General features: G+C 32.6%; 1 protein-coding gene across 1 annotated transcript in view; it reads left to right on the top strand.

The window, feature by feature from the left end:
- Window positions 1-10,267: 10,267 nt before the first annotated feature.
- The window catches only part of LOC131039090 (MADS-box transcription factor 55), a 47,264-nt gene continuing 38,450 nt past the window's right edge, over window positions 10,268-19,081 (top strand). Inside the window, exons 1-3 of the mRNA XM_057971741.2 lie at window positions 10,268-10,398; window positions 10,484-10,539; window positions 10,806-10,987. Of these exons, the coding sequence (XP_057827724.2) occupies window positions 10,806-10,987 (182 nt within the window). The 5' untranslated portion in view covers window positions 10,268-10,398; window positions 10,484-10,539. The remainder of the gene's footprint in view (window positions 10,399-10,483; window positions 10,540-10,805; window positions 10,988-19,081) is intronic.

Here is a 19,081-nt window from a genome sequence, read left to right as displayed (position 1 = left end):
TCCTTTCTATCTAAGGAGACATCTGTCTTAAATGATAGCTTTGCTTCTGCTATTCGTAGGCTTATTTCTGATGAGGATAATATAATGTTAATGGCACCTTTCTCTATTCAAGAAGTAAAGGAGGTTGTTTTTTCAATGGCACCTGATAAGGCTCCTGGTCCTAATGGTTTTACTGCTCTTATTTTTCAAAAATGTTGGCCTTTTCTTGGGGAGGACCTTTGTCTTGTTTTAGAAGAGGCTTGGTGCAATAGCTCTATTTTGAAGGAGCTCAATTCAACTCTGATTGCTATCATTCTGAAATTAGAGAGTCCTAAATCTTTTGTGGATTTCCGTCCAATTTCTTTATGTAATACCTTATATAAAATTATCACTAAAGTTATTTCTTTACAGCTTGCTAAGCTCATCCCAAAGATTGTTTCGAGGGAGCAGGGGGTTTTGCCCCTGGTAGGGAAACGACGAAAGGGGCTATTGTGGCCCATGAGATTCTGCATTCTATCTCTCAGCTGTCTATTTTGGCTATGACTCTAAAATTGGATAGGATGAAGGCTTATGATAGGGTAAGTTGGCAAGCGCTCTTGTGTGTGCTTAAGAATTTTGGGTTTGGGGTAAAATGAGTTAAATGGATACAGGCATGTATTAGCATGACCAGGTTCTCGGTGATTTTGAATGGTTCTCCATGTGGTTTTTTTGCTTCATCTAGAGGTCTCAGGCAAGGAGATCCATTGTCTCCTTTTTTGTTTATTATTCTAGCTGAAGCCCTTAGTAGAGCTATCTCGGGTGCTAGGGATAGTGGCCTCTGGAAGGGGATTTCTATTCCTCATATGGTTGCTAGTCATTCTCATTGTTTATTTGCAAATGACACGTTATTGTTTGGTAAAGCTACTATGGGGGAAGCTAAGGTCATTAATAAAATCATTTTGGATTACTCTTCATTTTCTGGTCAGAAGGTCAATCGGGCTAAGTCTAAGATTTTATTTCTTAATGTTTCCCCTTTGGCGCAGGCTAGGTTGGCTCATTTTTGGGGTTTCTCTATTGGCCAGTTCCCTTGTAAGTATTTAGGTATCCCATTTTTTACTGGTTCGGACAAGCATAATTTTTGGGGGCCATTTCTTCAAGAATACTTTCCTGGTCTCAGGTCTCATAAGTGGCTCTCTTTTTCTGAGAAAATTGTGCTTATTAAAGTTGTTCTAAATGTGGTTTCAATCTATTTATTTTATGTTTTGAAGGCTCCTAAAAAAATTGCGGTCGCTCTGCAATCAATTTTAAGGTCTTTTTTATGGAATGATAATGTTAATAAGAAAGACAGGATCCCCCTGTTAGCATGGGATAGGGTTTGTTCTTCGAAAGATAAGGGGTGTGCAGGGATTAAGGATCTTGGTAAAAAAAAATTTGGCTCTTGGTGCTAAGTTAGTTTGGAAGTTGTATAAACATCCCTCTTCCAAGTGGGCATCTATATTGTCTGCAAAATATTTGAGAAACAGTTCTAAGTAGGCCATTTTTATTGCTTCTTCACTTCATAAAGGGTCTGTAATCTTGAATTTCATGGCTGAGTGTAGATCTGTTTTTACTCCAGGGTTGTCCTGGCTTATTCATAATGGTTGAAAGGCTAGATTTTGGGGGGAAGTCTGGAATGGTTTCCCAACACTTTCTAGCCTTAGGGATTAGATGCCTCTTATGTCCCTTCTCAAATCTTCTTGGGGTATATTTGTGGCTAATTATTTTTTTGTGGATTCCTCGGGTCTTTTACCTGTGGCTAGATGGAAATCTATTGAATTTCTTACGGTGGACCAAGATATTAAATTTTCTTTTGTTAATGTGTTAAAAAAACGTCCATTTCTTTTTTCTGAGAATGAAGATGAGCTTATTCGGACCTATTCAAAATCTGGGGAATATTGGGTTAAGGAGGGACAATTATTTGTCTACAGGTTGTAGGGGGGAGGATTTGCCCTTTAAGTTGTTTTGGCATGTTTCCTATCTTCCAAAAGTAGGAGCTTTTTCTTGGTTAGCCATTCAGGATAGAATTCTAACTGGTATGAGATTGGATAGGCTTGGTATAACTGTTATTTTTCTGTCTGTTATGTGTGGCGGGTCTCTTGAATCAGTAGACCATCTTTTTCTTCATTGCCCCTTTGCTTCTCAATGTTGGTATTGGTTGTCTAATAAGTTAAACTGGTGTTCTACTTTATGTGGTGACCTTAGGTCTCAATTCATGAGTTGGCCTCTATTATATCCATCTTCATTTTATGCTTGTCTTTGGGTTATTGCTCCTTTTGTTTTGATTTAGAAGATTTGGCTTGAGAGGAATAACATGATTTTTAGGAAACACTCTTCCTCTCTGCTAGATGTGCTCTTTTGTATTGAAAATTCCATCTTTGAGACGACCTTGGCCTTTATTTACAAGGGCATTAGTTTGCAAAATTATTTTACACCATGGGATAATTGGATTACCCGGCATTGGCCGGCTTTGCAGACGCTCCCTATGATTGGGGCAATTTCTAAAATAAGGTCTTCTTTAATTAATAGGAAAGAGGTAGTATGGTTGCCTCCTCCTTCTTCTAAGTACAAGTTAAAATTTTGATGGAGCATCCCGTGGTAACCCTGGGAAGTCTGCCATTGGTGTAGTGGTTTCTGATAATAGAGCTTGTATTAGTAAAGTACAATGTCAATGGATTTCTAGTGGGACTAATAATGTGATTGAGTTACATGCTCTTTCTGTTGGGCTTGATTTTCTCCTTTCTTTGCACTTTTTGGATGTCATTATAGAAGGTGACTCTCAAGTTGTTTTTTATATGGTCACAAATCGCTCCTCGAATTCTTGGCATCTCAACTATTGGTTGGATAAGATACTTGCATAGCTTGAATTTTTTAATTCCTTCTCTATAGCCCATTGCTACAGGGAAGCCAATAGGGTGGCAGACTTCTTGGCAAATAAAGCATTAGATGAAGATATCCAGTCTCTGGTTGATGTGGATACCAGTTTGTTACCCCCTCATCCTGTTTAATTGAATATAACTTATTGGCTTAGTCTCGATCTAGTATCTTGTTGGTAATTATAACCAGGTATGTAGTTTAGTGTTGAGGTGTTGGTGGCCTTCTTGGTCTTTCATATCTCCCCATTATGTCTGCATTTTTTCTTGTAATTCTAGCCACGATACTAGTCATGGTTTTTTTCTATGGGTTGGATTTTTGGAGTGGGGGGTACCTTATAATCATGTTTTATTGAGTACTTTGTGCCTACTATTTTAGGTTTTGTGGTTGCCCGTAATATGATCTTCTGTGCAGCTTGCACGTGGGTTTATTCGTGTTTACTTTGGTTTTTGTACTGCCTGTTTGGAGTTAATGATCATATTTATATCTGCTTTTTCAAATGGTGGCTCGTTTGAAGGTTTATTTATGATTGGTATATTATTTCCTTTGTGGTGGCAGGCTGTGATTTTTTCTTTGCTACTTTGGGGATCTCATTTGTGTGACAATCTTGTATTATCATATGTTATGATCTTGAGTTTATGATCGTGCTTTTTGAAAGGAAGTTCTCATTATTCTTTTTTTTGAGGTGGCGGTTTGCGGGTGTTTGTTCGCACGATTTGTCGTGGGCTAGCTTGTGTTGATATATCTGTCCCATCCTTTAGTAGTTGAGCTCGCTCTTTTATGATGGCCTTTATTTTCTATATATTCTTGCTCTTTTTGTATCACATTATCTTTTCATGGAGGCTGTGGGTTATATAGTCTTGATGCCTATTAAGTGGCATGACTTCCAGGACTCTCATGGTTATGATGATGAAAAGCTTGGTCGTCTGTTTAAAAAAATTTCTCTGGATTTCTCTTTGGCTTTTCGCAAAGTACTGGGCAGACAATGGCTGGTGGAAAATGTAGATTGTTTCCTTGCTGAGGTTGCATCTCATTTTATCACTATCTGTATGGACTTGCTCTTGGATTCTTCTATGGTTAGGGCACTTTTTGATGCACACTTCCATCCCTATTTTTATTTTGCTGCTGACTTGGATAATGCTTTGTCTCTCTATCATTTTGAATTTGGCATTTTTTCTCATGGTGGTTTCCTATCTCATTCCCAATTACTATCTTCTGGCTAGCACAATGAACTTCTTTCAATTATGAGAGGAGGCTTGATTTCTAACCTTTATGATGATATTATGTTTGCTTTGGTAGCTCTGTTAGATCATGTTTCTCTAGATATCTTGGCAGTGGTTGTTAACGTATTTTCAAGAATTCACTTTCTTCTGGATTCGTTGAAAGCAATGATGTCTTCTCCAACTTCAATCTTGCCTCTTCAGATTGTGCCTCCTGCAGCTCACAATGATGATATTATCCACCCTTCCTCACCTCCGTTGGAAAGCACTTGTTCTTGGTTCTTGGATTCTTGATGTATATTCTCTCATTCAGAGAAATTTTGTACGAGTTCTAGGGGGTGGGGTTTTTTGTTGCCCAATATGGCTATTGAGGAATTCTCGGGTTGGCTTCTTATCTGGCTTTATTATGTATGAGCAAGACCAGAGGTTTTCTTTACCTGGTTCTTTCCTATCAGTGCTCTTTGAACCAGGTTGTAAAATTTTAAAATATTAATAAAATTTAGTGGTTCTCCACTTTTATTGAAAATTTTTTTTTTAGCTAATTCGATGAGAAGAAAATATTTGTGAAGAGATTAAAATAAAATAAAATTATATAGAATTAAAAATATTATAAGTGGAGGGAGTCCAAAAACAAAAAGAAATGGTAAAAAATGATATAATTATTAGCTTGGAATATACATTATGTAGATATCCAAGTTCAACGTATCGTATATTATTATTCTAATTAATATTATTTTAATTAATATTATTCACCCTTCATTATATTAAAGAGATGTATTTTTTATATTGATAAGTAACAATGTACTTATATAAAAATAAATATATCAAATAAATTATAGCCCTCATCAAAGTTGAACTCAATTGAATCATGTACTTCATTTCTTTGTTAGAATTTTGTAACTATGCAAGTATTAGTGAGAAATTTCAAATCCTACCTACCTAATACACACTATTTCTCAATGAATAATTTTAAAGGTAATAGTCTTGAATTCATCATAAGCATCAATACCATACTTAATACTTTTCTCAAATATTAATATTTTCTTCAAATATAAATTAAATAAGTGTAAAAATAAGCTATCAACTTGAATTATAGACAAATTGAAATAATATAATATAGTTAACCATTCCATATACAATAATCAAAACTAAAAACAAAATTATTTTAGTTGTTTATAATATAGAGGGTCCATAAAAAAGAATAAAGTGTTGAGTGGTCACTTTTAGCTCTATGCTAATAGGTTATCCATCTTTTTATTTTCAAAATAATAGAGTTTCTCTTCGCATTCTAGGTCAATGCGTGGGAAGTGTCCCAATTAAGTGTGGGTCCCTAAATGGAGGAATATAATGGACAATATAATTACTATGTTAGAATAAAATTATTAAATGATAACACTTGTCAAAGCAACAAGCTATCTGTTACTATTGTACTTGATACATTCATCCACTTCAATTAAGTCAAGAGATGCATTTACCTTTCTGTATGTATCAAGATAGATGTACAACAAACAAATCATGACACTCATAAAGTTGGAACTCAATTAGAGTGTGTTGATCATTTATTTATTTTTTGTAAAGCATTGAAAGGCACAATGTTATATGAATTTGAAGCCTTATGTTCTTCTACATGTTTTTCTAGGGAAAGTAGGGCCTTTGGTTATTGAAAGTTATAATTGAACATTAAATGTTTTAACAATAAAAATTATTAATGTATAATTTTTACTTTAAATATGTTCTAAGTGATTCCCATTTTCTCTCTATTAGTTATAGAATTATAACTTCACAAGATACTTATTAGGGTTTGTATCAATTTTTTTAAATTAAAAATATTTTTTAGTATTCATAACCATTCTCCATCTCCTATTTATCATAAAAATGACTAAAATTTAACTAAATCTAAAATCTTGTTACACATGTATACTTCAACTCAAATAATAAATTGATATATAATTATCACCAATTTACATTAGATACTATTTATATATTTAAAATTGTATAAACTATTAGTGTTGTTTTCATATAAATTATATTAATGCAAAAAAATTATTATTTCAAATTATGTTTGACTTTAAATATCATTTGGCTTAAACTGATTGTGTTGCTCTTAGCCATATGTTTCTAACTCCTCAACTTCTTGGACTTGTTTGTATGCATTTATTTTAAAATATCTTGTTCTCTATTGTCTATTTTGTTTATACTCTTATGAATTATGCCATTTCAAATTTTTTCTTTCCTCATTGATGTTAGTATGGATGGTGAAGGTTGATCGTTGATTAATTCTAAATATATGTAATAGATAAAAATATTATTATTTTCCACCTAACAAAAACACATAAATATGTAATAAAGGATTATCAACCATTGAAAAATAATATCCAATAATCAAATAATCATAGAGTTGTGATTCAATGGTTTTTATTATAAATAACATTAAGACTCATAGTAAATGAAAATTGCCAAATCCAATCTTCCTTCGTGCTCATGGCCTCCTACTCCCAAGTTTCAAACTCCTCCTTCCTACCCATGGAAAATAGTGATGTTTTGCCTACTAATGATTCTCTTGTCGATAGTTCCCCTATTTTTAAGTTGGTAGTGGATATCTCAAACACTTCCCCCTTGCAACACACCCTACTCAATGCCTCTAAAGAAAATGCTTGAGTTAACTCCCCCTTCAAGGGTTCCTTTTTAGATCAACTTAAAAAAACCCCATGTTGGCCTTTGACCCCTTCGGTTAAATTCTTTCCTTATTCTTCTGTGGTCCCAAAAGTGATCCTTGGCAAGGAGGTTTTGGATTGAATAACTTACTATGAGAAATATTCTCTCAATGGATGCTTCAACCAATTCTAGTAATCTCTTTTGACACTCCACTCTTGGATTTCAGCTTATTGGAATGCCCTAGTGTCAGGTAAGTTGTAAATTTACCCCTACACTTTAGGTTTTTTTGTTAGTCTTTATTGCACTGAAGATAAAGAGACTATTCTCTCTTGGGCCCCCTAGAGATGGGATTTGCATTCCCTATCTCTTCGCCCCTAGATCCCCTCTTTCAACCCCCTCACAAAACACTATTGAAGTCTCCCCTATGCGAGTCCAGCTTCCACATCTCCCTCTTCACTTTTGGTGTTAGGCTACATTTGAATTTATTAACAATATTCTTGGCCACTTCATTAAATTCAACCCCAACACTAGTCTCTTCTCCCACACCAATTTTGTGCACATCCTGGTTGACCTGGAACTCCTTAAACCCCTCCTAGTGGTGAGTTCTCTCAAGATTTGAGATTTGATTTGGTGACAATATGTTGATTTCAAGCGGCTCTCATTTCAATGTAGACATTGCTTTGCCACTACGAATCTTGCCTTGCATTGCCTATGCATGCCTCATCCTCACTTGTCTCCTACTTGGTTGAAGGGTGTTGAAAGGTGTCACCCTACAATCTTCCTTGTTGATATCACTTCAGACCCATTGATAGCATCAAAACCCCCTTCCTCTACAGTTCATGACTACTCCTCTCTAGCTCCTACTATTGTTCATTACGACTCCTCTCATCTAGTCATTGTTCAAGGTCCCCCTAATTCACTAGTGCCTATTTCTCATCAGACTCATGTCCCTCAGGCTCCCTTGAGTGGTCTCTCGAGTACGGGGCTTATTACCTCGATGGTGCAAGAGACACTCTCCTTGGATTACCAACTTATCTCTCCAACATGGCTTTTTCTTTAGAGGAATCTGCTAACACTATTCCTTTCACCTATCAAGATGTGGACTCCTGTTGGACAATTGTGCATTTCAAGAAAAATGGCCATTCCCTTTTGACCCATAGATCTTGTTATATTCCTTTGGGCCCACTTTCTGGCCAATGTTTTGACATTTAGTAGGTTGTTTATTTTAGCAGTGTTGTTTTGTTGATGGGTCACCTAGGGTAGCCCTACTGTTTTTCATTGGGTCTTCATGTACTTTTTGTAAACTACAATGGGTTGGATCCCTTCCCCACTTAATAAAAACATTAATACTCATAATCACAAGCCACAATGATATCATCCACACCCTTCATTATAGTAAAGGGATGCATATATCTATTTGTAAGTAGTAATGCACTTATATAAAAATAAATATATCAAATATATTGTGACACTCATAAAAGTTGAATTCAATTGAATCGTGTACTTAATTTATTTATTAGAATTTTGTTTCTATACAAGTATCATTGAGAATTTTTTCTTCATGAGAAATTTTTTATATTAAATGCTTAGTCATATCTCATCTCATGTTTACAATAGGAAATTAAAAAATCCTAACAAGTTTCAAACCCTACCTAATACACACTATTTCTCAATGAATAATTTAAATGTAATAGTCTTGATTTCATCATAGGTATCAATACCATACTTAATACTTTTCTATAAAAAAAAAATTTCTTCAAAGATAAATCAAATAAATGTCAAAATAAGTTATCAAGTTGACTTTGAATCTATTAATTTATAGACAAATTAAAAATAGTATAATATATTTAACAATTTTATATGCAATCATTAAAACTAATAATTCAAATGTTTTAGTTGTTTATTATATAGATGGTTTGTAAAAGGAATAAAATGTTGAGTGTTTAGTTTTAATTATTCTAATATGTTATCTATTTTTTTCTTATGAAAACAGTAGAGTTTCTCTTCACATTCTAGTTCAATGCATGGGTAGTGTCCAAAGTATAGGTCCCTAAATGGAGGAATGTAATGGACAACATAATTACTATGTTAGAATAAAATTATAACATGATAATACTTGTCCAAACAACAAGTTATGTGGTACTATTATACTTGATATATTTCATCCACTTCAATTAAGTCAAAGAGATGCATTTACCTTTCTTATGTAGCAATACAATTGTACAACAAACTAATCATTACATTCATTAAAGTTGAACTCAATTAAAGTGTGTAGTCCATTTATTTATTTTTTGTAAAGTATTCAAAGACACATGAATTTGAAGCCTTAAGTTCTTTTATATTTTTTATGAGGATAGTAGGGCTTTTGTTGATTAAAAATTATAATTGAACATTAAATATTTTAATCATGTTAATTATTAATATATTTTTCAAATAAAAAGTACTTAATAGTATTTGTAGTATTCTCTATCTTCTCTTTATCATAATTTTAAAAAAAAATTAACTAAATCCAAAACCTTATTAAATACATGTGTTGCTCCTCAATTAATAAATTGAAATGCAATTATCACCAATTTATCATAGATACTATTTTTATATTTAATATTTATATAAACTAATGATGGTGTTTTCACATCAATACATTTATTACAAATTATGTTTGACTTAAAGTGTATCTATGTTCCTCTTAACCAATGCTTTTATCTCCTTGACTTCTTAGGCTCATTTATATATAACATATGTATCTAGAATATCTTGTTTTCTATTATATATTTTGTTTATAACCTTATGAACAATGTCATTTTAAAGGGACACAACTATTCAGGCTCCAAAATGTTATATTCGTATGTCGTGTTATATGACATTCGTGAAAATGACGGTCAATAACACGCGAATGTCATATCACATATCACACAACGTACAAATATAACATTTTGAAGCTAGAATTATCTATAGCCATTTTAAAGTTCTTCTTCCTATCACTATTGTTAGTTTGGATAAAAAAGGATAGAAAGATGGATGATATCCAATAATCATAGTGCGATTAATTCTCATGAACAAGTCACAATGATAACTCTCCCCCATAAGTTTGGCATCACAAACAACTTAGTACTACAAAAGACATTCTATTGATAGGTGTCGACTCTAAAGTAAAATCTATCATTTCCCAAACAACATGAAAAAGCACCCTTAAAAATAGGTATCCAACCAAGATTTGTTGCAGCTTAGCACCATTTAACAATGTTCCTATCGGAGTCAGGTATAATTACTTCAACAACAATTAATGAACACTATAAGACTGCATTTTGTGATGCAGATTCGTACAATTATAAAGCCGACAGCCAAAAGGGAAGATGTAGTCGACTTTATCTGGACAGGTATCATTTACATTTGATACCCAATTAACTGTTATCTTTTAAACTGACACCGATGTGGTGTGGTCAAAAAAAATAGTAAGAAGTACTTGTGTACCCAGATTCATAACGTGAAGACATTGGTCCTCTGGCTTCCAATTCTAACCGAGTCACTTTACCCAAACTTAAAGTACATAATCTTAAGGTTTTGCAGTTAGATGACTCTGGTTTTCTAAATTTATAAATCAGGTTTCAAGTAGATCTTCATACAGTTTTATTCTTCTGGGAAACAAAAGGAAAAGGTTTGTATTCTCTTTTAGATTTCTGTTTGGGAGATTAAGCATTCTTTGCCTGAGAAACACAGAGACTGAGTAATTGTTCCTTCAGTGCAGGTGGAAGAATCTTAACACAGCAGGAGATTCTGCAGGAGCTACCAGTATAAGGTAGATAATTGGGTTCTTGTTATTTTTCTTTTTTCTTGCTTTACCCCTCAGAAATGAATCTGAAACATTGTCAACTTCTTTGTTTTACAGTGATGTTTTCAGGCTAGATCTGTCAATACTTTTGTTGACCCAATCTATAAGCTAAAGTTTAGGTTCTAATTCAATAATTTGTGTGTTTAGAGGGACTAATAAATTTCGTTTTGCTTTTGACTATACTGAAAAGGTGCATGAGATTGTCTAACAGAGAGATGGTGATTTGTTGGTAGATGGGTAGAGGAAAACGAGAGATGAAGAGAATAGAGAATATAGCAAGCAGGCAGGTTACATTTAACAAGAGAAGCAAAGGATTGAAGAAGAAGGCTGAAGAGTTAGCTATATTATGTGATGCAAGTGTGGCGCTTGTTGTCTTTTCCTCCTCTGGAAAAAAAGTAGATTATCCCAGCTTCAAGTATGTATTGTTCAGTACTATTACTACCCTTGCTGCTTTGCCAGCATTTCTAGTTTTAGTTTCTTTTTCATACCAAAAGTTCTACACTAGCGGTCTGGATATGTGGTCAACCACTTGTTTGCTACATGCAAAAGTAAACTGGTGATTACTTAATAAAACTACTTTTGCTCATTTTTTTTGTTGGTTTTGCTGTTCTATCTTAGAAATTTTATAAAAGAGCCCCGGCCCATTAATTTGTATGGTGAAAATCAAAATTTGAGACGTTGAAAATAAAGATTCTAAATCCTTAGGTCATTGAGAATTCACAGTCGTTTTGTAATAACTACACCCCACTAAAACCTATTTGACGGTTAGGGTTTTTTCCTCTTTAGAAATAGAGTACTACATCACTGGATGCTGTACACGTTCAAATTTTTTTTTCCCTCAGGAGGCAATGAAAGCCTTTTAAAGAAACTTAGAAAAATAAACTTAAGTAGATTTCTGATTTATTTCCCCAGTTATCTGACATATAAGCTCTATAGATTTTAGATTCGCTTAGACTTACAACAACAAAATTTGGGTAGCAGATCACCATTTATCCACTTTTCTTATGATTATTGGATAATTTTTTCTCTGTGGTATTTTGTTAATAAAACCAATGTTTCCAATCATAATATATAAATCATGAGGATTTTGTAATGATTTTTTAATAATGCAATACAGTTTAATTCAGAAAAAATATTGAAAAATTATAATGGACTGTTTTGATTAGATAAAAGACAGGATAGACTGTTACTGATACAAAAAGAAAAAGTGGCAAAGGATCCACACCCTTACAAAACCAGGAAGATCTCACAAGCTGTGAGATCACCCTACTCCAAAAAAGAGGACACCCCTTTTTTGAGAGCAGGGCTTTTGACAATTATTATGGGCTGTTTAAATATCATATTTTTGAATTTTTTTTATTGTTTCATGGTTAAGTGATTAAAACAAAATCATTAAATAGAATAAAATTTCTATATAACTAATTGTTGGTCATCTATGGTTGCATCATCTTCGCAAATACTTAAAAGTCTTATATATCTGAATCCAGAAGATATCTAATTGATGGCTCATGGACAGTAGAAAACTGTGTCAATTGTTAAGAACATTTATCAAACTAATAAATACAAATCCCCACAACTAAATTATTTATGATGTCAAAAGTTGGATCTTATCCCTTAAAAGTTCATGGGATTTCATGCTAGGTTCCAGGTTTTAAAACTTTTGAATATTGTTTTGTCCAATGTTCATCACTTGCACTACTAAACTTTGGCTATCACATACATTGTGGATGATTTAATGGTTAAGGTATATCTATTTTGTAATTATGTTATAATATAGTGTTATTTAATTAGAACTTTAAAAAATGGCTTGCAAGAGTTTGAAAAGATGATTATGTTTCAACTCTTATGGAGCATGTGATTATTATGAGATTGTGTGATGGATGATTTCTTAGAAAACAAGATGAGTATTGAGTTTCTTAAATATGATCTTCTTGTTTGTACCCATCTTTGCTTCATAATAGATTTTTCACATTATTTTTGAAAATGAAGAGACACAAAATAAGACATAGGCAAAATTCAATCCTTTACATGTAGAAGTGAACCCTATATTTCAATCACGTGGAATAATTTTCTTCCGTTAGAACCTATATCAATCTGATTACATAACTTACTACTTGAATATTGGTCCAATGAACAACTTAGAATAATTGAAGATAGCCTCCGTGTCATCGTAACATTTGAGGAAATCTTATATGGCAAGTCCTTTCCTTATTTAGATTGCCTTCATACATACGATCCTAAAGGAGGTTATCATAAATACTTGGGTATTGGCTAAAATCGATAGATAAAATTCACGGAGAAATAGATTGATCTCAAGTTTCAAATTTCTATAACAGTGGGTACTAAGCGCTTGTAAAAGAGAGAAGAAAACATAAAAATGGTTAGCCCCTCCAAAAGGAATCTATTAAAACTAAATTTGATGGGGCTAAAGAGACAATTCCATGACCTTTGGTGCAGGCTGCATCATCACAGATGAAGTGGGAATCCTTGTTTGGGCTCTATCCAAGAAGCTCAAACATGACACAAATAACAATGTCAGGATAGAAACCCTCTATGAAGGACATTAAGGTGGTGGATATAGAGGGTGACTCGTTGATATATATGTAATGCAATCAAAATGATGTTTGGGCTCATTTTGGTGGTTGATAGACTCTGTTCCACAACGCACGATGTTCCTATCTTTGAGAATCAGAGATCTATTTAAGTATGGTGGTGAGATCAGATTATCGTCCTTTGGCTATAGAATTCACAGGTTTCGTGTTGAGCTCACATCTTATCAATGCAAAGATGGAAGGTGTTGTCAAGACATCTAGCAGACAATTGGGGTGTAGCTGTTCAATAGTGACCATATCCATGATGGGTTGCTATATGAGGAATTCCTGATGAATGTAGTTCTGATCGTGGGGTAAAGTGGTTGTTCGCTGTCCCGGTCAGAAATTGAGATCAAACCAGCCCATAAGTCCACTGTTGATCGTTGCCCAGGTCAAAAATCCAAAGTTATTCGTTGTCCAGGTCAGAAATCCACTGATGTTGTGAATGTAAACATGTTGGGGTTGAGCAGAAAGATATTATTGACTTTCAACCCCCTGACCACATTGATACAAGCTACATCGAATTAACAAATGCTCTGCGTAAATAGAACCCTAAGTTTTTCTACTTATATAAGCGGGCCACCCAACAATTCCCACTGGTTTGGCCGCGTCTGCAGAGGTGGGGAAACAGGGACGAAGAGAGGGCTGCAGGGGTGGGCAGGGGTTGCGAGATTGGAAAGACATGAGTGTGGCTAACTGCCCCTGGATGCTTATTCAAACTTCTCGTAACTGCATTTGATTGGATTTTTGTTCCTAAAGCTTTATACCAAAACCCAGAACGCTTTCAGTCCAATGTTAACGTTATTCGTTTTTCAAAGCTTTGGATTTGACTGTGTATTTTTCATGTCGTTTTAGATCATATTCTGTGATCAATTATTTTTTTATTGTTGTTTTTGATTATATTCTGAGATCTTCATTATAATAATATCTCAAGAGATGATGAAAAATGGTGTAGAAGAGGTGATAGTTTTGGCAGCGGTAATTGGGTATGTCAAGGGCCGTGATGTGAGCTGGGAGGCACTCCTGGCAGTGGTTTGGGATGATGTTTTTCTGGCCTTACAATGAAGTATTTTAAGAGTTCTTAGTTCTTTTGTTATTTTTGTTTCTTTCTTATTTTCAAGATGGATTATGGAATGTGATATGAATCGTTGATATAATGAAAAATTCATACATTTCAATTCAGAAATGACATGCGCCAGCTCGTAATTCTCAGGCCAAGATCACAAATGAGCTTTTGAAGGAGCAATCAATGGCAACACAAAAGCTCTATCGCTAAACCTGGAAAGCCTTCAGTCCAATGTTACCACTATTTGTTTTTCAAAACTTTGGATTTGACCATGAGCATTTTTCTATAGACATTTCAGATCATATTCGGTGATTCATCATTAGAATAATGTCACGAAATATGCTGGAATGTTGGAAGATGGTGCAGAGGCAATGATAGTTTTGGCAGCAGAATTTGGGTATGTCAAGGGTTGTCATGTGAGTGAACAAAGACCATCCCATAGGCTGCAATGAATGGTTCAGTTGGGAATGAAGTAATTTAAGAGTTCCTAATTCTTCAACCATCATTTTCTTCTAGTTTTTTAATTCTAAAGGTGGATCACATATTGTGATTCAAATCGTCAATATAATACAAATAAATGAGCTTTTGAAGTAGTCGTCAAATGCAACACATTAGTTGGATTTGAAAGTTTACTAATATCAACAAGTTTTAGTGCAATGACAAATTTATAATAATCACTACAATCGTAAAGGTTCACTCATTCAAATAGTAATTTCAAGGTGTAATGACAAATCTACAACAAATACTACTATAACAAAGATTATGAGACTCATCAATCTATTTGTTAAAAATATAGGTAATTTCATCCATAATGTAAGATTTATTCAAGTTCATTCTATATATGTTTAGAGAAATGTATTTCAAAATATAGTAGGTTAGATGAATATTTATATGAAGAAAACTCTAGTGCTTCTTTGAGAATTGACTTTCCTCCTCATTAGGCGTGCACAAGGATGGCTGACTTCAAAAGAATCCTTTTGAGATTGGAAGGATTATTTAGTCAAAGGATTTGACCCCTCTAGCTATGGTATGTGATTCTCTTGAGGTCATGGTAGGTACCAAAGTGCAAGATGAAAGAACCATGACACGAGAACCAAATCATGGTAGGAAGGCTAGGCTATGTATGCGACTTATCCAAGAGAAATTTTTACATTCTAATAGGTCCTTGATAGTGTATGCAATGCAGATTTTAACAATTCTAAATCTAGATTTTGATCACAATCTACATTAAAAATTAATAATCAACTACACATTCAATACATTAAGCTAACCACATTGTAACCCATTTTTATCATTTATGCCAATCAATATCAACTTTTAATTTAGGGCTAATTACCAGCCTACCACTTATATTGTTAACAAGACTTGAAATTAGTGTAGAGTTATTTATTTACTCACATTTGGGTAAACCTTTGTTTCTCAAACCAACCTAGTGCTTTGTTCTAGGATTAACCTACTTTCTATTTGCCAAATTTGATCAATTTTTTGTTTTGTCGAATCAAATATAAAATATTTATACTTCAATTATCTTTTTCCTTTTTGATTAATCATATATTAGAGTTGCATGCCAAAAATATTAAATGATACAATTCTCTTATTAAGCATTATTTTAGAATCAACCCATCTATATCTATAGATTGCTTTGAGGTTTCAATTGTGGAAAATTGGAATATATCTATGTACCTCAATAAGGAAGAACCCTTTGATCATGATGTTTATCTTAAAAATGACAAATATCATAAAACATATGACTGACAAGCTAGATAATATTAGAGAGGGTATTCTAAAATTTGTGAGGATTCTAATCCTCTTAACATTAATGGAGGTAATTGCTCGTTTACTTATGTAAAATTCTATAGTGTGCAAGTGTTTGTAGGAATTGGTCAAACAATTAGACAACTCTTGAAATGATGATCCCTTCTCATATTTTAAATATTCTTCTATTTGAGCTCTTCCTAAATCCAATCGACCACTTTTCTCTTCCAACACAAGTTTCTTCCTTAATATTGACTTGCATGGCATTCCCAATACTCCATCAATATCGTTTGTCTTATACCTATCTTATCCTTATCAGGCTACTCTTCCTCCCACTTCACATATTGACCAAGCCCCCAATCTAATACCAGGATTAGGAATCTTTTAACCACTTACAAAAAATATTTAGACTAGTTAATTAACAAACAATCCTATGTTAACTTATGACATATTATCGTATCTTTTTCCTATGGGACTTGTGACATTTTTATTTGAATTGTATGATGGTAAGGGTGACCTGAGGAAACAAACAATAGAATTAAATGAAACTTGTTTTCCTTTTATATACAATAATAAATTACATGCAAATATTTTTTATATACACTAAAATAATATACCCTTTGTTTTTTATTAAGGAAAATCAGGTTTTAAAGGACTCGAAACCCACTTACATAACAAGGAGATAAGAAAAAGAGAAACTAGAAAGAAAGAATATGTACCCTTTGTTGATCTATCTCATACCACACATATTTATCTATTCATATAATTAATTAGTATAATACTTTATTAGACATTTTTAATTCAATCTCTATATAAGGATTGCTTTTATAAAATAAATATAATGTAACTCAAGACCAAATAAAAAAGATTAATGAATATGATGTGCTTCCAAACATTTATTGTGAAGACAAATAATCAACTAGTAGATCATCTATGACAAGAATGATTCATCGATAACTTGCTTCTAGTAATTAGACATAACTTTATCATACAACTTTTTTGAATTTATCTTCAAATGTTGAAATTTCAAGCTTATATTATAAAATTTTAATAAACTAATATATGGTTCATATAATACTCCATCTTTTTCATAAGACATATCAATGAAAAATACTTAAATAAAGGGTAGTAATAGTTCATTCCAAAAGAAAGATTTTAAGCCCAATGTAAAATCTTGTTCCTAATGGACAAGTATTGTTGAATAATATTACTATAAATACCTAGATTCAAAGGAAGCTTACACGGATTCAAGATACCCAATATTTAATATTTAAAAAATGTTTAGGTTCAAATATGATTATATTATCACTTGTTATATTAGTACTTTTCTAAAGGTTAAAATTAATTTTTTAATAAAATGGTCAATAATGATGATATATAATAAATAATAAGATGCAATATTTGTTTTGTAAAAGTTAAATTTATTTGGAGGGAATAAAATATGATAAAATAAGTTTGCTACTTCTACATTCCAAAATAATTAAACATTGATTCTTTTCCAAAACATCATAATCTCATGGAGACTCTTTTAGAAATGAGAAAAATGAATAAATAAATGTTTGATGCATTATATTCTCATGTTATGGGGAATTTGCTAACATTATTGATGGGTAAACTACTCCATCTTCTTCTTTATCTATTATATTTTATCATAAAGAAGTACTTAACAATGGATACCATTGGAGGATGCATATCATGTTACCACTTCAAAGATGTAATTTATGGTTGATCCTAGATTTCATTTAAATATTTATATATAAAATCTTATACATATTCATTTTCAACAAGATCAATATGCACATTTCAAAGTAGATTTAAAAATGTTTGTATTATTTAAAATATGTGCATTTCTCAAGATGTTGAAAATATTTAAAATGATATAAGATTTATATGCTTGATAACACCTAGTTTGTAATCCCTCTCTCAAAGAATACTAAGTTTAATATTAATACATTCAAATATATGCAAATACAACTAGCACAAAAAAAACAATGCTCCTTACAACATATAAATCCTTCAAGTATTGACAAGAATGATAAATAAAAAAGTTATCAAAGAATAATAATTTTACATCAAATATTAATATTTATAAGAATACAATTCAATAGTACTAAAACATAATGAAACATGGATAAGCTAGACCTAATAATATCATAATCAAGGAACCAACAAACAATCAAAATTATAAGATTAAAAGACAAGATAAATAAATAATATGGTTCAAAAAAAATAAAAAATAAAAGTGCATATATAGGAGTGTGATAATCATATAAAAAAATATCACTTTAGCACATGCAATTTGTTAAGGTAGCCCCATTAAAATTTAATTTGCATCAATGGATGAGTGGAGGATTATACTTGACAGTATTTCTATAAACTTTACGTGGATTAAGTTGTCCATCCCCTTGAATAGGGGTAGTTCATTTATTTATATTGATTTCATATTTTTAATATATTCCTCAACTCCTTGTTCAATAAGGGAAAAATAATTGACTTCCATGAGAGGACAATTAATCTAATAAAGGAATAAGTTTCTATTGTTAAGTAATCAATGCTTGTTAATGGGATCCCTAGGAAGTTAATCTCCTCAAAAAGAGGGATTGGATAGTGGGATCCTCTATATCTTTTTATGTTTTTGGATAATATCATTGAAATCAACCATTTTAAGTTTTGATTGGCTCTAGGGTTCTAAAGAGAACCAAATTTTCTTCTTCTCATGACCCCTTTACCATATAAAAATTTGTGGATGACACCATTCTATTTGATGTTACTTTAGTGGTGGAAGATGGGAGATGGAAGTCACTTTTGAAAAGCTATGTTGGTTCTCTTGGCCAATGTATCAATTATGAGAAGAGTAAGAGTTACTTTTTCAATAATAACTTGGAGTTATAGAAAAAAGTGCAAACCATTCTAGGTTGTTCATGTGTTTATATTTTTGGTATATACCTTAGGCTTTTGATTATTTTCAAAAAAGTCACCCCCACTTTTTGGATCTTGATCTTGGAAATACTTCAAAAAACCTTATTGGATGGAAAAGAAAACTCTTGACTCATGCATGCAAAATACAACTTCTTTCTAGCTCTTTGCATTGAGATCT

Source organism: Cryptomeria japonica, chromosome 7 (assembly GCF_030272615.1).
Source record: "Cryptomeria japonica chromosome 7, Sugi_1.0, whole genome shotgun sequence".
Lineage (NCBI taxonomy): Eukaryota > Viridiplantae > Streptophyta > Pinopsida > Cupressales > Cupressaceae > Cryptomeria > Cryptomeria japonica.
The sequence above is the reverse complement of the archived record's forward strand: the minus strand, read 5'-3'. Positions and strand labels throughout refer to the sequence as shown.